Raw genomic sequence first — 23,394 nt, 5'->3', positions numbered from 1 at the left:
TATCTTAATGTAAATAAATATAAAACAATTTATATTTTTGTTTTAAAAATATGTATATATTTGAAATCAGGTAACATATACCTAAGTCATATTTTAAAATTCATCAGCATTATCACTTAAATCATAAGATGTCTTTTGAAATTCTTAGTATTTTCTTAAGTTTTTTTAATTGTCCCTAAAATGTTCATAGTTGAATATTATAGACCTCAGTGATTTTACTCAAACTTCGCTTAAAATGGAAATTTATGTAATAATATAGTATAAAATATAATAAGTAAAGTGTCTTGAACTACTAGATTTATTTTTCCAGTAATTTATTAGAGCACCTTTTGGTGGAGGAAGAGACCTTTGACAACCTATTTTTCATATTTCTAGACTAATATTCAACCATTCATTCATTCAAAATTCATTTAAGGTCTGACATATGTAAAACCTTATATTAACTGTTGTTAAGATCAAAGGATCAGATTATAAGCATAATTCAGTTTCTGACCTCATGAAGTTATTATTCATATTGTACCATTTAAATTTTAAATTTTAATTAAAATGTGTTTGAATCTATAATAATTTATTTTTACATTCCTTTTTCTTAAGAGATTGAACAATACTTCTATTATTTCTTTCAATATGTAGATAATTTCTGTCAGCTGTTAATGAGTTGTCTTGGTGCTTGCTTTATGATATACAAAATGTGGATATAGTCATCTGGAGAAATGCCCATATTCATGTATAATAATTATCAATTTTTAATGTATTTCTCACTTTAAATTTAACTAGATGACTATAACATCCTGTGGAGACAAATATATGTTCTAAAATTTTCTACATCTTACTGCTGTTTGTTTTGACATAGGATAGTCAGTTCTTCTACATTATGTTTAATGATTGCTCACATCAGTAGCATCGATACTTCAGGTTTGGCTAGTAAAATAGCATGAAGTTAAGTTTAAGTGAGGTTGAATATGAAGCATATTTTCTACCTCAAAACTATAACTTAAATGAAAATCTATATTAATCAGGTTTTAAATAAGAAGTGATTATTTTGTCATTTTTAGCTTTAAGAGAATTGTTGCTTCAGCATAGAACAATTTCATACAAGGTCAGCATTTTGTAACATTAATGTAGGAATTGTTCATTTTTATTAAAATTTATATTTTTTTCAAAAAGTGCTTAGGAATATTTACAAGGGTCAACAAAAATGACAAAACAGCAAACAAACTTATTCAATTTAAACATCCAGTTTGTTGCAGAAGTAAAGATTCTATTTTATGTAACAACTTTGTTTCAAATACTAATTCACAACTGTTAGTACAGTAAAACTCTCCTTTGTGGAAATAGTTCTTAGGTGTCTACTATGTGGCATCACTGTTACATGGTCACTTGAAAAATACAGTTTAAACATTTTCAAGTGTTTACAAACAATTCATAGTGTTTTTAAAAAATTTATTAATAACTTTATAGAGTATAAAATTGCAAATCCATAAAATTTTGTCTTAGTTTTGTTTTAATCCTCACAAGCATACTCACATTGAAACAATTAATATATAGGGAGTTATCCAAATACATATTGATGGATACTTACATATGTCCACCATGTAATTAATTATTAGGGGTTGAATGAACATTCTAGTTCTTGATAATTGTGATAAATTCCAAAGAATGTTAGATATTTTCTCCATTCTAAAGAAAAAAATTTGAAGATTCTAGAGAAAAGTTATTGTTCAAGAAAAATAATTACCACAGACTGATGATAATAAGTAGATGAGGATGGAGTATGTCAGTTGTTACACATGTGACATGTTGTTATATGTTAGTGAGGTCAAACCTGTCCTCTGGAATAGGTTAGTACATGGAACAAGTCAATTAAAAGCTGTTCATTAAATATTTATGGACTGGAGTTATGGCTAATGGGGAAAAATACCTTCTTTACAAGCACAAAACCCTGAGTTCAAATTTCAGTCCCACAAAAACAAACAAAAAAGATACTTGTTATATTCAATTTTGTTCAAATATAGATTATGTTCATCAAGAGGTAGTGAACTCCTAAATCACAAATAAGACATTCAAATATAGGTTGATGGACAAATTAATTATTCAAGAAATATTTTTATCCATCAAAGAATGTGAATGTGACTGCTACTGTCCCGTCTAATCCTAAACATTCTGATTTCATTTATTGATTTTGTATATTAATTAAGGTATTTATTATAACTCTGTATTTTCTCTTGGTGAATGAAAAGACACATATTAACTTTCATGACTATTTAAATTAATAACTAGTCTGAAAACAATCATAGAAATAACCAATGCTACCATCAAGAAGTTTAGAAACTGTCAATGTACTTATACTAGCAAATCTTAAATACTTTTCTCTGGCCTCAATGCCTACACTGGTGGCTAAAATTCCCCAAACTTTCCATTTATAACCATAGCTTATAGGCAGTATTATTCTGACAGATGAGAGTGTCATTATTACTCTCGGCCATGTTTTCATTTATTTATGTATTCTTTCATTTATTTAGTTTGACTTCTTTACTCCTCTTCTTTCTTTTTGTTTTATTTTGCCTTTCATTCTTTTTCTCACTTTCCTCCTCCTCTCTCTCTCTCTCTCTCTCTCTCTCTCTCTCTCTCTCTCTCTCTCTTTCTCTCTCTCTCTTTCTCTCTCTTTCTCATCCCTTTTCACCAAAGGTTGAATATACAGTATTGAATAGACTTTACAGTCCATACTTTGTTATATTTATATTATAGACAGGAGGAAAAGACAATACACAAATACTCAAATAATTATCTTAGGGTAATAAGGACTGTGCAGAAAATCAAAACTTGCTATGTGAATATGGTTAGCTATTTTGGTTTCCATGGTAAGGAAAGACATCTGAGGAATGAAAATTTAAACTGAGACCTAAATAACAGGAAGGACACAGGCTGGCTCTTACAGATGCTCTGCCATACTTTGGAGACAGTCACAAGAGAACACATAACAAGCAAAACTTAAGATAGTAAGTTAGAAAGAGTTTAAGTTTTCTTTCAGAAGAACAAAGACCAGTATTCCCAGAGTTGTTGCTTAAGATGGAGAATGATTTACATGAGGTTAGAAACAGAGGAATAATGGCCTTGAGGCCTTGTTAAACAAAAGAAAACAAAAACCTTTATTTTAACATAAGCCATTGACAGTTTGTGACAAGGAATTGTAAAGAAATAACGTCAGTGAAAAGTTGAAGAAGGAATTTTAAGTAAATATGGGAAGACAGAACTATTCATAAGTACACAGAATTGTAATTAACAGTTGATAGTTAATTGACATCTGCATCTTAGACTGTGTTCCCCAAACTTCAATGTGGAGACAAATCGTTTAGCAAACTTGTTTAAATGTAGATTGGGATTTTATGGTGTTGGAGTGGGGTCCAAGATTCTAACAATTTTAGAAGATATGCCATTTCATTGAATGGCAAGAAGTTTATAGAGGATGATTATCATGTAGAGACAGCAGCACATATTAAACCGCCCCGGCACTGTGCACTACCTAAAAGATATGTTCTGCACTGCAATAATAGTAATATTGTGAACTAACTTGGGGAATATAGCAAAAAAATAAACTTTGATTCTGTAAGAGTGACTCTAATGATGGAAACATTGGAAGGAATATTTTAGGGCAGATAGACTTTTCTGGATCAACCTCAATGGCAATATTTCTGTCAGTCCTCTAGAATGACTGATCTGGTGTCATTCATTATGATTTTACTAGAAGAGTCAACAAATGAATGGATGAATAATGAAATCAATGCAGAGTGAAATTTTAGTTTATAATTTTAAGTTTTGCCATAAATTCTATACCTTGAGATGGATATTGTTGTTCAAGTGTGTTACCAAATAACAAAAAGGAAAAGACCCACCAGGTTTTAGTTTTTCTTCACTTACTATGTTTCAAATACTTGAAAGATAAAGATAAAATATAGTGAACTGAAGGCAACAATTGATTATGACATAAAATTCTCCTGAGTGAATTTTTAGACACTATAATTTTATTTGGTAAAGTTTCATTTGCAAGCTTGAATTCCTAGGTCCTTCTTTATAAGACTAACTGATGTATTGATTTTCATAGAATTGTGAAGGTATAAAAAATAACAAATGGTAAAATTCACAGTTTAAAAATTACTTTGTCACATATGATCTTTGCATGACGCTTCCATTTAGTTAGTTAGCTATTAATGGATGTAAGAACTATGGTATTGGTGTAGTAAATATCAATACACGTAAATATTGACCACAGTTGCACATTTACTCAACATTCTATTTGCTTTTGTTTTTCTTCATTGTTCTCTTGACTTTTTCCTATTTGTACAATTATGTGCAAAATTGTATTCCTTATACATATTTATGACAATTTCAAAATCTATTTCCTGAAATATACCATTTATTATTTAAATAATTATTTATTGAATGTATCTCATTTTATATTCCATTATTCTTTCATTGCATTTGTGAAATTTTCAAAACAATGTCATTCATAAAAATACATATATTTTTATATTTCTAATACTTTTAAGTTTTGTTGAGCAAGTTGCTTTGGGTAAAAATGAAGAGAAAAAATAAAATGTTAGAATTTACTTGTTTACACATGTATGCACTTTTAAAAGGTACTACATAAAACTACCTTAAATGCTTAAGAGATTATGTGACAATACTACACAATAAAAATTTATTTTAGTCAAAAAATGACAAATCAGCAAGTAATCATTTTGATATTTTTATTCAATGCTATCTCTCAAAACCATGCTTTTGAGCTAGTCCTGTGCAGAGATGCAGAGATTCTAAGAATTTCTCATGACCCAGTGTTCTTATTTTCCTTTGTGTATGTCTTCAAGGAAACGTTTGTATTTTTACATTAACCCTATTGGACTTTAACATAATATTTTCTCACTCATGCAGTTTTTTCAAAATTTTAACCACATTGCTATACTCATCAGTGTATTTGTTACCTATTCTTTATATTATCATTTTATTTCTTTTTTTTATACAGTGAGTCAATAAAGAATGACAATGATATGTAGTGAATGGTCAAAAGGAATGAGTTAACTTTAAAGATGAGACATAAAATGTTTCAATGTATAGCTAATTTTCCCAAAGTTACCAGAGCTTATTTTACTTATAAATGGATGGTTACAATTAATATAAAGTGTCTGATATTTAAATCTTTTTCCTTGCTAGAATATTTTGAAGGGGCTAGACTTTCTATTTGTGCTCAAAGCTGTTGCCAAAAGACTCCTCTGCCTTTTAGAGTAGAAGAAAATGGTCCTGTGTTAAAGACTTTTTTATCTTGTTCTGAATTATTTCAGGGCGTTTTCACCCACTTTTGCAACAAGCTGCTTTTCTTGCATGTAGTGTTCTAGAGCATATGGCTGCCCTGCTGTGCACAGAGTGAAATCACACAATTAATCTTTACAATTTTAGGAAGTGCAGAAACTTCATATATGACAGGATAGTATGGTGTTGAGTTCGAGGTGCATTGCATAAGATATTTTTCTTTTCACAATTACATCATTTACAGTCTAAATCATGGACTATTTTTTAGTGTTTATGCTGGATCTTTCTTTAAAATATTCTTCAAAAGGCATTTCTTCATATTGCTAAATGTGACTATAGTAACAAAAATTTCTGGATTAATAACCAAAGCCTAGAGAGGTTAGAAATTTCTCATTGGGTAGGCATACATTAAGAAAGGAAAAAGTTTTCATCAACTTTCTAGAACTTTTCCATTAGAAAGGAATGCAGCCAAAAATTATTTTACTAAAAAATTTAGATGATGAATTGAACTTAATTTAGCAGTTGGATTTTTCTGCATCTTTATATTGATGTGTTCATACTTTTTAAAATAAAGTCCCACATTTTGAGGCTTCAAGCCATGAGATTATGCTGGGCATGATGAGCCATTAGTTGACATCTTTATTATATATTAAATCCAGTTAAGCATCTAAGCCATATTAAAGTAAATGTACTTAAGATACTGCTGATTATTTTAAATTTTTATATTAGCTTTCATTACAAATAGTGAATGAGGGTAAGACACGCTTATCCCATTTATTTGTAGTTTTCTAAGATATATAATTGAAAGTTCTGAGTGAATTATGGAGTGTTATTGTTCATGGTTAGATGGTGGTAGAGATGTTAGCACTGAAGTTTCAGAGTTAGATGAATAAAGGTATTGTACTGGCAAATGAATTACCTTAGGCAATCAACTCAGCCTCTCCTCATTTCTACCTCCATAAAGAGACAAGATGTAATTTTACACGATTTCAGTAAGATATATCAATAGCATACCTAGTATTCTTTACATGCTACCAATAAATTCAACTGGCCGCTTTGGAGCTTCTGAAAGAAGAAAATGTACTCTTGTTGTATAAGGAGCTCTTGAAGTGAATAAAAATATGTGGAAATTAAGAAGAAGATTAACATAGAGTTTCAAGTTTCTTAGGTTTATCATTTCCTTAAAGATTCATATTGCTTTCATGCATAAACTCTCCCAAGAAGCATGTAATACTCAGTTCATCTGAGATTTCTATTAGTTTTGTACTTTTTGCCAGTGTTGCACTTAATTCAATTACTCTTCAACTTCAATAGAGCCAATTCATTTAACTATCTTTGTATCTATGCTATCTTTGTGAATGCTCTATGCTCCTTGGGAAAATAATTGCTAAAAATTAAGAACACAACTGTGTGGTCTACATCTTCTAAACATTTCCTAAGAAAAAAGTGAATATATAATGATAGTATAATGGGGAGTTGGTGCTGATGATTCTATCCAGGTACCATGTTTAATGTATAAGAACAGTCATGAATACATTGAGAGACACTGAATATGGTGACTGCAAGCTATATTTGAAATCAAATCTCCAATGTTTTCTATGAACCAGTGGTATGTCTAAGAGAAGTCATTTGGAGACAATTGAACATGGTGCTAATACAAATATGGTATTCCTAAAGGGAATATTTCTGCATAAATTAATGTAAAGGAACCACAAAAGATTTTGCTAACCTAAGGTGGTAGCAGCTGGACAATGATGATTCTTACTCTAACTGACAAAGTGAAATGTGTTATTGGACAGACTCCTATGTAACAGGATAGCTTGAAAAGACCAGGCCACTTCAATGAAAGAGCCTGGTTGATTCCAGTCAATGTAATGGTTAGGGAGCCTATGAGATATAAACCTTTGTCTTACTTTCCTTTCTCCCTTCATTCTCCTGCTGGAAGTACTCAGAGAATAAGAGAGTCTGTGGATAGTATCCAGTGCTTCAAAACATCAAATATTCATAAAAACCACCTGGGAATCTTGTCACACTTTAGATTTTAATTTCAGTGAAGTACAGATTACTTGAAACCCTACTTTTCTGCTAGTGAAATACCACAGTTTGTGTCAAGGATACAGCTATTCAAATCAACCTGCTGGTCAGAAAACATGGAGGAGAGTAAGAGTGGATCTGGAAAGCAAGAGGACCTAGAGCATAGACAAGTTGTGAGAGTGCTGTTCTTTCTTGAATAGCCATGAATTGAGCTGTATGACTTTTCATTAAATGCAACTGTCAGAGCTCAACTGTGTTTTAAACAGAACCCGGGTATTGACACAAAGGCTTCTAGTGAAGAATTTGGAAAGAATCAAGGAATTGAAATCACGGTAATAGAAGAATACTTTTATTTTTAAAGCAATCTATTAATTTAAAATTATTCACTGCACTAATGAAATCTGTAATGGAAGAATATATTCCACTATGGCCACTTTTATTCAAACAGTTGCTTCTTCACATTTTAGAAGGCGTTATAGTGGACATATGTAATCTTTGATTTTTTTGAGCATAAAAGAAACATATGATATAATATTGTTTTATTTTAAACAAAATAAAACAAGCACATTCAATTCTGTTCAACAGAATACAATACATGAAACAACATAGGGCACAAAACATACACACATTGACTAGACTTTAATATTTAATTTTTGGATCAAAGACAAATTTGGAAGTTAGGTAATTTGAAGCTGTAAGAAGATAAGAATTAAAAACTTAATTAAAGACTGAGACAGTTCTAAAGTGTTAAAAGTATCTGTAAACTATACCAATGGTAACTTTCCATATGGTGACTTTTATTATGCCAGTTATAAAAATCACTAAAGAAAATATAAAATCCCAAATTTTCACATAATCCTGACATTTTACAGCATACCATAACTGTAAGACCTGCTAATGCCAAGCATTGCGGGTGCATCTGCCGATATCTACTCAAGTGCTATAGTCTCTTGACTTTGTTCCAATTCTAGGAAGGGGAAAGACCATAAACTAATTTGAAAGTCTTTATCCAGTAATCAAACATGTGACGTCTCAACAAGTTAGTCTGTCTATTGTTTCCTAAATAAAAAGTAACTGATTTAATTCAATCTGTGAAGCCCATGAAAATTAACACGTTTTTAGAACAAATGACGTTTCTTTATTATGCTTGTCACCCAGCTTAGTTTCCTAAGTGACAATATTTACACTTATTTCTCATTCTAAAGTGATTAAAAGGATTTAGAGTCCAGGTCAAACTCATTTCAACATTGCAACCTATAATTTGGGGTTCTTCATGTGGAAAATGGAAAAAAAATGGGCCTGTAAAATGTGGGGAATAACTGTTTCATATGTTTCATTTTCTATAACCTAATGTTATAGAAACTGGTGTTTTTGTACATTTGTACTAAATTTGATATTTTGGTCAAAGATTTATAGGAGTTCCTTATTTTGATATGAAAAATTAAATTTTAAGTTAGAAATTCAGAGAACGTAAGTGACAATTTATATACTATCTCTAAATAGTGAAAAAAACATAAAAGAACATAGTTGGGAAAATTTAGTACATTGTATCACCAATTGGAATGACTTCTAAGATTAACTAAAATTACAATTTCTAATAATAGTACAGAGTACATTAAGATGTAAAATAATTATAAAAGTGAATATATACCATATTTTTATAAACTTAGTACATTTCTACTAATTTGAATTTGAAAATATTTTGACTCTTGCATATCCCTAATATGTATTGGTCTATAAATGGTTTTCTATAATTTTGAATATATTTAGTTCCACCATTAATTTTCTCATCAAATGGTGGTCATTATTTCTCTTCACATACAGTTTACTTTTCTTTCTTTTTAGCATATTGTGAAATAAAAGACTTTCTCACAGATTCATGAACCATTTGGTAGTATGAGATAAATTTTCTATTATACTTTCATCTATGTAATCCAGAAACATGATATAATTACAGCATTTAATCATTTATTTTAAAATATACTATAGAAACATTAACAAAATACCTATTATTTCTCAGAAGTTTTTATGATTAATCTAATGATAGCTTTTTGTGAAAGATGAGGAGTCAGACTCTGCAGGATTACTGCTTGATTTTGACTCTGGCATCAGCATAGCTCTGTCTTCCACTAAGGGTTATATGGAAGAATCATCAACTAGAGACACTCATGATAAATACATTCCAAAGAAGTGTCTTGTTCAACTAATGAAAACATAGAAAAATGTGAAATTTTAATGTTTACAGACGTGGAACATGGAGCCACTACTTACCTTTAAACAAATAAATCTGCGCTTTAACACAGTTGAATACTTTTCTGAACCTTATATAATTTTAATCTCTACGACAGAACTCAGAATTCTGATACCTTAATTTTCCCTTATATTTTTGGTTGAATTCTATTTTCAAAAAGCTAAGGTCAAATGAATAAATCTCTTAAAATGGAAAAGTTAATGCGTGTGTCTCATGATTTGCAGAACTAGAATGAAGATCTGCCAATTTCTATTCCAGCTAGAGAAATGACACAAATAAATCCTACATTTTAACATTGTTTAAATTAGTGTAAAACTCCATTTCAGTGATTGATAGTATTTCTTAGTAGTCATACAAATGAAGCCACAGCAAATACTAAGATGTGCAATGTTATCAACATCAAATACACACATACACATCATTTAATTTTTAGTTAAAAATGAAAGAAAACTATTTTCTTATTACTTTATTTGTTGACTATAAGGAGACTGATAACATTATTACTTCAATGTAAAAGGTAGGAGTCAGGTCCTCGTGGCTCATGCCTGTAATACTAGCAACTGAGGAGGCAGAAATCAGGAAGATCAAGGTTTGGGGCAGGCTGGGCAAAAAGCTAGACTTTATCTCAGAAATACCCAATGCAAAAAGGGGCTGGGCGAGTGGCTCAAGTGGTAGAGGTGCTGCCAAAAAAATAAAATAAAATAAAAAGTAGGAATTATAAAACAGTGCAATAGAGAAACAAAAAGGAAATATACATTTGAAGATAAATGTTAAAATGAGGCAGAAAAAATGAAAAAAATGTCAATAGCATACACATTGCTTACTTGCTTATGAAATACTATTTTCCTTTTTAAAAGAAATCTTACATTACAGTTGAATCACAGATTTGTAATCCAGCTGCTGAAAAAATAGAAAACTTTATTGTCATTACAAATGCTATAAATTAAGAAGGTTAAGACAAATATAAAACTAGAATATTGCATTCATTTTATCTTATTATTTTGCAATATAATCTAAATAGAAAACGAGAGGAGTTCCAGTATATTTTGATAATATTTGAAAGACACTGCCCCTTTCTTCTACAGAGCCCCATAAAGCATGAAGTTAAATATTTGCAATTTGAAAAAAACATTTCTTCTAGTAGTAAGCATTCTGTTTCTTCATTTTCAGAGATAAATATTCTTCAAGTTGCAACTTTCCACTTATACGTACATACAAATGAAATAGAAGCATAAGTTATAGATGTGTAAGTTTAATGGTATGTACTGAAAAGATGATCAATTTTCAAATAAGAAAATTGACCCCAGGCATTTTTTATGATGTTAAATTATACACTTTTTGTGATATAAGGACCTCTTTAAGGTTATCTTCTACAAACGTCCAACTGATATTTCAATTCCATCTATCTTATCTACATAATATCATCAGTTTCCTAACATTAAAGCCTAGCACATACACTAGTTCTTATTTCTTACCAACCTATCATCTCCCATGAACACAACATATTCTCAGTTTACTCTAGGGAAGATACTCTAACACAAAAAATAATGTCAGATGCTATCTATCTCACAAATATGTGATTAGTTGGAGAAATCAAGCTATGATTCACATACGTATGTACATGGTTAATTTTGTATTAGGCATTATAATTTCAATCATTTTAAATAAGTGGTTTCAGTTACAATGAAAGTTAGGTGAGGTTTAAATAACAATCCCCATCATTGTCTTTTCACAAGTTTTTTAATTTTAGAGTTAAAATTGATCTGATAACAAAAGAGTAATTAACTTGGAAGATGCCAGAGTTATACTTCACTACGGTGGCTTAAAACCGCTCTAGTGGAGGGTACAGGACTAAAGTGATTTTGTATCTAAAAAAAGATGGATTTGATTGCTGACCATCTCTTCTTCCCTGCACTCCTTCCCCATTAAATTTTTTTCTACTATGATGAAATAAGCTTTTATTATTTAAAAGTAATAAAAATAAAGAAAATGATTAAAAATTATTTAGCAATGCAAAACAAAGGAAATGTACTTTATACACTTACTTATAGATCTTGTATTTAGTGATTTCCAAATTTATTAGAGCATATATGGGTATTATGTATGTAAAAATAGCTTTACAAATGAGTATGTTTCATATGAGTATTCATTCTTTCATCATTTGCACTCTATCTAATTCAAGATAAAGTCTACAAAATACCCTTATCTAAATGATCCAGAACTAACTGCATGTATTTATTCATACAATTACCCAAGTAAAACCTGAGCAAAACATTTTCCTCCCCTTGAAGAAGTCACCAACTAGAGAAAGGAAGTATCACCATAACACACTGATTTTTAATATTTTCCTAACCTGTAAAAACCTATAGGTATTTTAACTTTGACTCTTTAATGAATTTTACCTTCTTGTTACTGAAATATGCCAGTTAAAAGTTAGGTTTACTTGTGTAAATTAAATGTGGTCACTAGAAGAACTTATTACTTAAGAACATATTGAGATTTACTGTCTATACATTTATGCATAATAAAAATGAAATTTTGTGGCATATATGGGGAATTTAATACATGATTTAGAGCAGTGTTTCATAATTGATACTTGAAATATTTAACCTTATGATTTATTCAGGTAGAGATGCAACAAGTTTTTTTTCTATTAAATTATAAAATATTTCAGAATGTTTATTTACTTTTTAACCTATTTTAAAATGTGTGAATATAATTCATATTATTATTCTTTCAAATACTTTATCTCCTAAAATGGATATTCTCCTGAACTTTCATCTTCTGCATCTTATAATTATTACAGATTTTACTTACATTTTAAATTTTAAGATAAGTTTTTATATATGTATATATGTGTATATACATATATGTGCGTGTTTTTTAAAAATGGCACTTTTAATTCCTGGTCCAAGTTGATGGTTTCTTGGCTATAAGCATTCACTTGTTTTTATCATCAAATGTTGTCAGACAGTCATTCTAGATATGAGCATACATATAACCCTATCCCTTTACACACACACACACACACACACACACACACACACACACGCATGCACCCTTTCCCCATGCATACCTTAGAGATACATTATTTACAGCATTGAACCCTTTAACTTATAAAATATTCTTTTACAGTTTTCTCTCTAGGATTTATAATCATTGCACTTAATTTTCTTCATTCTTTTAGACTTTTAGATTTGAGAAATTAAATCTTGAGACTCATTTATAATACTAATAATGCCAAATTGTATAATTCATAGAAGAGTGGAGCTAGAGCCTGAGTTATAATTCATGTTTCAAGTGGGAAAATCTAGAATTATGCCACAAAATGCAAAATGCAAATTTTGTGAAGAAATATTTGGAGACTGCAGAAAATTTCACAAGTAGGTACATCTAAATTTGGAGCAGTTGAATACTTCAGGAGAATTAAACTTTCAGTTAACATGGGTTGTGGGTGGAGGTAGTAGAGAATCACAACAGAAAGCGTCAATTGTCATTATTTCACTGCATATTTATAGTGAAGACCTTCAGTGAAGGGCTACAGATAAACAGTCCAGGAACCATAAAGGGACTTGGTGGTCATCTAGTCCTCGCTTCTTATTTTAACAGGAGAACATGATGTAAAAGTTCAGATCCTTGTCCAAAATTACACAGCTAACAGATTGCCAAAAATAGGGTCTTTAAATCCTTCTCCAAGGATCATTTTCCTCTATTAACATAGGTATTTTGGATAGTCAGTTCATAGCAGTATATTCTAATAAACCACCAGGCCCTGTCTTTCCCGTCCTACTTTGAAGGTATTAACACGAAGAAAAACAAATTACCTTACAATTTTTCTAAATCAATAAAGTATCCATTATTTGAACTTCTTATTCAGAATTGGTGAAACGACTATCTTAAACTATGAAATAAAAGTAAGTTTTGTTTCTTTCAAATTTATAACATAAACAAACTTAATTTCATAAAGTTTAAGGCTATAATCCTTCACTGTAAACCTGATTAAAAACAATGTGCATAAACCTTTAATTAGTTAAGTTAAATTTACCCTTTCATTATAAGACAATAATCGATATTGAAATGTCCCATTAGATCAGATCACATAACATAATTTTAAATTTGCAAGGTTTCAAATTGGTGCAAATTAAAAATTTATAGTGTTCTGAAATATCACCACTTCATTTTTTTATGCTACTGGGATTTGAACCTGGACCTTATATTTGTTAGGCAGGTACTCTATTTCTGGAGCCATATCCTCAGCACTTTGTTGCTTTAATTATTTTTCAGATAGTACCTTGAATTTTTGACTGGGGCTGTCCTCAGACTAAATTCCTCCTCCTACATAGGGCTCTGGTATAACTCCAGTGACAGGCATGCACCACTGTGCCTGGCTACCATGTATCACTTTTGAAATCCATTGCAATTGTAATTAATTAAATAATTTATACTTAAAAAGAAATAAAACTTATTTTTCTTAATCCAAATTACCTGGAAAAAATATTTTAAATATCTCAGGTTGTAGAAACATATTTACTATGCTCCCCATTGAAATTATTTATATTTATTTTTCTTAGACAATCTTGTTATATCTATTTTAACATGGGTAATGTAATATCACAACATAGTATCACCTCTTACAATAAATAGCAGCAAGACAGTCTCAAGCTTGGAGAATAATGGAAGTCAAATATGATATATTTGATATATTATAAGACTTGTAAATGCCACAATGTACCCCCAGGAAAATAATAAAACATGAAATTAAAAAAAAAAGGTTGTTACAAGTCACCAAACAGTAGTGAGATTCCAAATGGTTGTAACTTATTTCCATACCTTTTGTACAATCAGTGTCAAAAGAAAGGGCAAAATAGTTTCTGCCGTGTATTGAGGGGATGGGGGGGAGAGAGAGGGGGTGGAGTGGGTGGTAAGGGAGGGGTTGGGGGCAGGGGGGAGAAATGACCCAAGCCTTGTATGCACATATGAATAATAAAACAATTAAAAAAAAGATAATTCATGGAAAAAAATTAGCAAAAATATTTAAATGTAATTAAAATCTTTCTAATTATTCTCTTTTCTAAAATGTTTTATAATATTTCAAATAAAATTTAGTTCATTAAAATCTTTCCACCATTCTAATGCCCCAGTATAGTTTGCTTTTCTAATTTATCTCATCCATAAAATTTGATGAAGTTAAGTGTACAAGTTTTATTTCTGTATAAAAAATTGGGTAGTTTTAAAATATACCTATATGCAAGTTCAGGTTTCTTTCTAAATTTTCTACATTGCTTAGTATTTTACTACTAGGTGATTTAAGTAAATTTCTTTTTTCTTTTCCTATGAGTACCCTGTACTAGGCTTAAGAAAGAGGTTTCTTTAACTTGTATAATTCCATGCTAACAAAATTTGTTAACTTGAATTTCATTTTCAAATTGTATTTCCTGATATATGTTTTTGTTTGTTTTCTTAACTAGTGAAAAAGGCCATAGATTTTAAATCTAGAGGATTTAAATTGTTTCCAGGGAAAGACAACAGCAACAAGTTTTCTATCTGTGAGTGTACTCCTTTTTTGTTACTTTCTCTGGTGGAAGAGTGAAGTTTGTGGTGTCTGTGTTGTTTGTGTGTGTTTTATCAAAATATTTGTGCATTTACCAAATTAACTTAATTAATATCTATATAACATGCATGATGCTCATTCAATATTTTATGTATTTAAATGTGTAATGAGTTAATGGATTAAAGTGGCAATTTTCCAACTTCACATTGTTTTTGCTAAAATTTACTCCACATTTCAATATGTAAAAATATATTTGGAGCTTATGTGATGGGGACAATCAAGTTTTCTCATTCTACAATGTGAGATAAAAATAAGTAAAATTTCTAAAACTGCTGGTTACCTGAAGGAATTCTTATTTTCACATATAAAAAATTCCTACAGAAAATATTTTCTAAGGAATGCTTCTTTTATAATAGCAGTTTTCATTTTCAAAAATATTCTTGAGTTAATTTATTAAACCACTGTCAATAATCTTTTGTAAATTATTGAATTTATTAATATTATTACTTCTTTATTTATTAAATACTCTGAAATATAAAATGATTTTCATAAATCTGAGGTGTTACAGGCCATCTGAAGGCCATCTCCCCATCTCAGAATGAAGGAATTGTTGAAATAGAATGCTCATCTACATTACAAAAACAAACAGGGAATAATACATATAGTAAAGCTAAGAAATTTTACTGTACAAATTAATAGCAATTGGTAAGTGGTCCCTAACTTGCTGTTTATATCTAAGCATATTAGAAAGTTTGACATAATCAAAAACCATTCATTATTGTTACTCCAAAAAAAGATTTTACTTATATTTTATGAACTTGTAGCTATGAATAGTAAATTATAAAAATTGAACTTCTATATCAATTATATGTAAACAAATTTGAGTCCTTTATGTTATCAAATATTTGATGGTTTCATAAGTTAAAACTGGTGGAATAGCTCAAGTGGTAGAGCAGCTGCTTACCAAGTGTGAGGACCTGAGTTCAAACCTCAGTTCCAGAAAAAACAAATGTGATATTTATATTTTGTTTGTTCAGTTTGAGAGTACAAATCAGAAACCAGCAAATATTAATAGGAAATCATTGATCAAATTGAGTTACTTATTTGGAAAGCATACAATATTTAATTTCAAGGTATTTGCCTGCATAATTATAGTTTATTCATATATTTTGGGGATAAAAAGCAAATTTTCAGTATTCATAATTTTTGGAAAATAAATAATGCTACAATATGATTTATATGTAAACATTTAATGGATTTTGGAAAGCAATACATCTATCTTATAGTACAAGATATGAATAGAATAGAAGCTAGGTGAGATGATTCCAGTATATCAAATTCTATCATGTCAACATAAAATAAAAGCTAAATGTTTGCAGAATTAAATATTAGGCAGGCTACATTTCTTTCTAACGTTTGTGTGGCCAAATATTTAACTTGTAATTCTTAATAGATTTACAAGCTATATAATCAGTTCATCTTTTTTCATTTGTCTGAAAATTTGCCATTTTAAAGTTTGTGTACTTCAAACTTTCAGGTATTCTAAGGAATTCAGTGTATTTATACTCTTATCTAGGATTTACCAAGGTGTTATCTATGTAGCTCTATTTCTATTGACATTTTACCCTAGTGGATATATATATTTTATTATTTTCATGGACTATAAGGATAAACAATAAAGAAATTTAGATATGACTGTGTTCCCTGGGAAACTAGGTGAATATTTTCTTTAAAATTGTTATGTAAAAGTTAGTATGAAACAAAAAATTAATAATCTACATCATAATTTTTAAAAATTTTGTGTTTATCCTTTGTACTTCATGCAAAATACAATTTTTTGCTTTTCTGTTTTTATTTTTGAATACAAATAATTATTTTATCAATGGAAACAAAGGCAAATTTTTTCATGGTTGTGAAACATTATTTTAAATTTTATTTTACTACAACATATTCTTAATTACTGAAAACCTGGTTTCAAAAACACATTATCTTGTGGCTGTTTATAGCAAAGGATTATATCATTTCAACGGGTGATATTATTATATATCTACTATAAAAACTAAGTATTTGGGTCTTGATCATTTGACATTAGTTATTTACCACATGACAAAATAGTTTTAAAGAAAAATAACTTTGATATGACATTCATCTTTCAGATGAAAAAAATTAAAATACTTGTTACTTGAAAAAACTATCAGTTATACTACTGGCATGGCAGAAGTGAACATTGATTTGGAGAAAATGGACCACACACTTTCTAAGCCCATCTTCTCACAATGGCATCTTTAGAGTTTAACTAAGAAGTGAATTAACAAGAGATTCAAAGATCTCACAGTATTTATGAGAGAGCTCAGTTGTTTCAGTGGTTAATTCAGGATTTTTTCATCTTTTATATCTGATCTCTAAATTACATACCCTTGTTTGTTGTTCAGAAATGTAGATTTGCCAAACTCACCTTCAAAAATTGTAGGTTTTCCAAGAAGGAATAAAATAGACTTTTGCTATAAAAAGTTTAATTCAAAGCAAATTTTTATATTTTAAAATATTAAACTCAATGACTTGCCAGGATATCTAGTAGGTCCATACAGAATATTAAAGCAGAATTATAAAAAAAAAAGCTGTGAGCCTCCCATAAGTGATTGAATTTTCCTTCCTCTTTCAGACTTTCACCATTCACATGATCTGTTCATTTCACAGCTCGTCCATGACAGCAATTTGCTACAATAAGACAGAAAAAGAGACAGTAAAATAGTCTTGGTGTTCAAGGATATAAAATTTTAAAAGGCTAAATAAGTTAAAAGGAATTCTTTGTAGACTTTTAAGAGTACTTGTATAAAAGAATATATTTTTGACTTTCATGATATTTGGGTTCCGAAGAAGATCCACAAGCACTGTAGTTATTATTAAAATAAAAACTGAAAAAAATATTAAAATAAACAAATTTATACAAATAAGGAAATTGGAGATGTAAATAGTTGGAAGAGGTAACATGAAGGTAAACTTTAGTGAACATCTGTTCATTTGTATTTTCAGGGTTGATTTTGTATTATATAAAATAAGAAGCCTAAGAACACTAATAATATTATATTTTGATGTTTATAGTGTCTTTAAAATTAGAATAACACATAATAAATATATAAACACATGTAATAAAAATACTTCAGTGTTAAAAGAAATAAATAATCCAATTTAAAAATTGTATGAATTTTTTTCACCTCTTTCTTTTTCACCATTGTGTGCAGGAAGCATTACTTACATTTCATTAATAATAATAATAATAAACATATCCTTAAGGGAGATGAATGCAGTGGCTTATTCCTATAATTCCAGCTACTTAGAAAGCAAGGAAAAGGAGGATTGCAATTCAAGGGCAACCTAACCAGACCCCATCCCAACAACATAGTTGGGCCTAGTGGTAAACATTATATCTCAAATCTCAGTTGTCCAGGGAGCAAAGATAGGAGGATGGCTTTGGGCCATGCTGCAGAAAACGTATGATACTGTGTCTGAAAAATATTAAAGCCAACAAGGCTGGGGGTCAAGGCTTATGTGGTAATGCATTTGCCTAGAAAATGCAGGTCCTTGATTAAGAAAAATAGGATGGCACACTGCATGCCTGTAATCCCAGCTACTACACGGGCGGCAAAGATAAGAGGATAACACTTCAAGGCTGATCCTGAACAAAATCAAGACCCTAACTTAAAAATAAACTAAAAGAAAAAGGTCTGGGGATGTGGCTGAAATGTAAAACTCTTGCCTACCTAGAAAGCACAAGGCACTAAGTTTTAAAAAAAGTACCAGCAAAAATAAATAAAATTATATAAAATTATATATATATATCATATGTATTTTATATATATGTATCATATGTATGATATATATATGACATATATATAGTATCCTTAAAGACCCGCACAGAAGTGTTGTCTAATAATCAATGCTGTTTCAAAGGAAAGCATCCTGCCCATGTAATTTAATTCTAAATAGCTTCCATGCTCTTACCATGCCCCATATTTCTATTCAGCCTCAGAGAAATAAAAGTGACATCCATCCAATCACTTCAATGGTATTAGGTAGTGAAAGCAGCAATGATGATGGACCAGTGATTTCATTTGAACGTCTTGTCATAACGTAGCTATGGGCAATTCTTTGATGACTACATATCAGAGAAAATAGAAGATTAAACATTTTGTTAATAATTTATGTTTTATTTTGGACATTTATAACTAACATTCATACACACATGTGCATAATTTCTACCATTTTCTTCCCATTTTAAATTTGCACATGTACAAAAATAGTGTTGAAACAGGCATAAATAACAATTGAAATCTTATCAGTGAGATTAGGCAAAAGTGCTGAAAATTATAAATATGCCCTTCATTTTAACATATAATATTTTAAAAAATATTTTGAATTTTAGATAATGACATAGTTTTTGTTGTGCTGAGAAGTCTAGACAGGCTATAGTACTCAAGGGTTGGACTGGATTTAAATATAGGCTGGCATTAACTGAACCTGACACAGTTTTCACTTCTACATAGGTCAGTTTTCTCATCTGTAGAAGAGTCATAATATTAGAAGTTAAATTTAAAATTGTCATGGATCAAATGATTTAACACATATAAGGTATGTAGATTGATTCCTCACATATAATACAATATAAATTTTAACTATCACATAAAATTCATACGAAATACTTAAGAAAGTTATATATTGTGATACAGATAACATTCACAATAATATTTCACAATAATAATGATGAAATGGAAAATGGATTTTTCTGATTTTTATATTCTAATGATGTATTCACAAACCACTTCCATATTATTCTATATTTTATGCTACATGTTATATTATAATGGTTAAATTTAGGTAAGGCTAGCTGTTTTCCTTATTCCCAACTGATATTTAAAATATTAGTAGCATATTCAACAATATTGTTAGAAGCCTTTCAAGGGTGAGAACGATGATACTTTCCATAGAAAATCTTCAATTCATTGGAAACAATGTATCAGTTGGTTATGTCAATCAAAATAGAATAGATGCATTAAGATATTATTAACCCCTCTATAGACTTTGTAGGTATATTAAAATAATTGTGTTTGCCCTCCATCTTTATAAGCTAAATAATTTCTGTGATGTATGTGAAACTATTAATTTATAAAGATACAAAATAATTTTAAAATTGAATATAAAATTATCCAGAGAAAATACCCCCAGTTATGTGAAAAGAGGAATTAAATAACATGGTAAAAATGAGTGATCCTCTTTTGAAGTAAGTAGGACCTGAACTGAGAATTAAAATATTAGGATTTTGAGAGCACAAGAGAAATAAATTGCAAACTCAAAAACATGGAGAAAATCAAAACAAATGTATGCAGCAAGCATGTGTGACCAGTGGAATTGCAGGAAAGTGAGAATGGAGTGGGATTTGAATAATGGATGGATCTTGGTGAATAGTAAAAAATTCAATTGACCTAGTAGAAATCTAAACCTACAGGATATTTGAGCAATAATAAAAACTGTGTTTTATTCCTCTCCAAGTATTAGAGGTACATGATAATGGAGTCACAAAAGTATCAAAGTAATCAAGTTAAATTTGAGCAGATGGAGGAGATGACAAGGACACCTTTGGGGGTTGTTAGGCCAAGAAAGAGCTTGGGACAGATGACAAAGGCATATTAGCTAAAGGGGTAATGTTTCAGGCAGTGAGGAAAATATGAAGTAAGGAGCAATCTGGGTTAAATGCCTTTGACATAGTCCATTGTCATGGAGTTGGCCAATTGAAAGGCAGAAAAATCACATCCTTTGAATCAATGGGTATGCAATAAAATTGGCAAGAAAGTCATTACTGCTGATATTTAGGACAAAATCTTTTTAAAGTGATAGAAAAAGTAAAATTTTATATCTGGTTGAGTTAGATGATAAATTTACCATAACCATTGCTGTTGATCATCATTCTATTTTGTGAATCAGTTTGAACATAATGACCAATTTGAGGTAAATGATTTCAAAGTCCAGTTGTTCAAAACTTTGACTTGACATTATAACCAACTCAAGAGTTATTTTGTAAAAATCAACAACTAATAACCAGCATCCTGCTGTACATTAATTGTAATAGAATATCTAGGGTAGAACAAGACCATTCATTCTTTAATTATTCATAAGTGATTTCAATCAGTACAGGATAAGAATCACTGTCAAGTGGCGGCTTTTTTTCCTGGAGTCTCCACTTAGGCACTATTCTTTTCTTTAAAAATAGTAGATAAATTGATAGAATAAAACAATAGGAGTTACTCTCCAGTTAACTATAAGATTATATTATAAAACAACATCATTTAGATATCTCGAAGTATGGATTGTGAGTTCGAGGACAATCTAGGCTCTATAAGAAGACCTTGTCTCAAAAATAAATTAAAATCTTCCTATTTAAGAAAAAAAACATCCTGGGATGTGATAAATGTGATCACAGTCACAGACAAAAATTAACAAATTTTTCATTAACTGAATACTCTGAAGAAATTTCTGAACATGTTACAATGGCTAAGTAATGCAGAGTTGTAGGAATTGCTTAAGTCCTTGAGAATAGAAATAATTTTTTTATATTATAACATAATCCAGTGGCATACTTAGTAATTTTCATCATTATTTTACTTTAATGTTGGCAGACCAAATTCCTCTGTTACATGAGAAATCCAGAAGTGTTAATAATTTTAAACTTTTTCCATAAGGTCTTATGTTTCCATTCCAACTTTAAAAGTAACAGAGATGCAAATGACACTGACATAAGCTACAATGATTTCTGTACTGGCAATAATTTATGAAAACTTTAACACAGATACCAGGATATAGATTTTGCAATTTGATTAAAATTGTTTTAAAAGTTTTACTTTAATTTGTAAATATTCATAATGATATATTATGTTTTTCAATGTTAATTTCAAGTTTAAGTTCTGACAGGTCCATAAATGGGAAAATGCTTTTACTTGCATTATTTTTTTATAAAATTATATTTTAAATTTCTGCACTCATATAATAATGATGATTATAAATAAGTAAAATAGTATATTTTATGTAGATCTTTAAGTTAATATCATTCTTGGTTTTCTAATCATATATATTTTATTCTTTTTTCCTTTTTTGTCTTTTCTGTTACAGTAAATGAGGGAGGTATTAAAACAGCTTCCAATTTATGCCCAGATCCAGGAGAACCAGAAAATGGGAAGAGAATTGGATCAGATTTTAGGTAATATTTAAAAATTTTTTTATTTACTTTGCCAAAGTTTATTTTAATTTAAATTTTAAAAATTAGTAATAATACAGAAATAAAGACCTGTTGACTTCAAACTATGAAGATAGATTTCATTAACATTATTAACAATATGCCATTATTTAAAAAAATAACTAGTCGAATAATGTATAAACTTTATCAGGATACTCTTTTGGAGATTAACTGACTACTTTTTTCATGTAGTAAATGAAAAATCATGGGATTTAGATGTCAAAGGTATGCATTCAAATTGTTCAACTTATTGGTCGTCTGGTTTGGGTGAAATTGCTCAGTCCTACCTGGTGTAGCATTGTGAACCTCTTCTGTAACCTGTAAATCAAATTACTGTACAAAATGATGAGTTTCTCATACAGTAATGTGTGGGAAACACTTCAGCATGTATTCTTCATGTATTCTTAGTAATAAATATAACTTGAATCTGAATTTTGCAGCCATAATATAATTAGAGTTCATTTTATTAATTTGCATTTAAATTTGCCAACAACCTACAAAATGTGTAGGTATTCAAACAGCTTCTAATTTATGCCCAGATACGGTAAAAGCCTTTGCCTAGTAATTGTCACTTTTTTCCTACCATTTTTTTTAAAAGTTTTTTATTAAGATATATTAATTTGAAAGGGGGGATAATTATCACATTTTAGAAATCTTGAATCTTTATTAGTCCTCTAATGTTAGTATTTTACTGAAAGAATATAAAAATCACTTCTGTCATGACCTAAAGGTGTAGTTAAGGGTAAAACACTTGCCTAGCATGGGCAAAGCTATGGGTTCAACCCTCAGTGCACAAAGAAATCAAAAACAGAAACAAACTCCTATTAAAATGTTAAAGGATATTTTGGTTAAAATTAGTAAATATCTATTTTACATAGGTTTCCTTTCCATATTAGGTTGTATTTTTAATTGTTTATGCTAGTGCTTTAGGTTATGTGCACTACTCATTTACTGTCTTCAGTTCTTTGT

The 23,394-nt window shown here is 29.7% G+C and overlaps 1 protein-coding gene across 6 annotated transcripts in view; it reads left to right on the top strand.

Annotated features, from left to right (window-relative positions):
* The window catches only part of Csmd3 (CUB and Sushi multiple domains 3), a 1,205,819-nt gene that overhangs the window by 490,974 nt on the left and 691,451 nt on the right, over positions 1 to 23,394 (top strand). For 4 of the 6 annotated variants that reach the window (XM_074069090.1, XM_074069087.1, XM_074069086.1 and 1 more), the window contains 2 exons: positions 15,058 to 15,135; positions 22,302 to 22,389. In XM_074069090.1, the coding sequence (XP_073925191.1) occupies positions 15,058 to 15,135; positions 22,302 to 22,389 (166 nt within the window). The remainder of the gene's footprint in view (positions 1 to 15,057; positions 15,136 to 22,301; positions 22,390 to 23,394) is intronic. The other 2 variants (XM_074069089.1, XM_074069088.1) reach the window with 1 other exon arrangement.

This window comes from Castor canadensis, chromosome 3, assembly GCF_047511655.1.
Source record: "Castor canadensis chromosome 3, mCasCan1.hap1v2, whole genome shotgun sequence".
Taxonomy (NCBI): Eukaryota; Metazoa; Chordata; class Mammalia; order Rodentia; family Castoridae; genus Castor; species Castor canadensis.
This window is presented reverse-complemented; position numbering and strand designations above follow the sequence as displayed.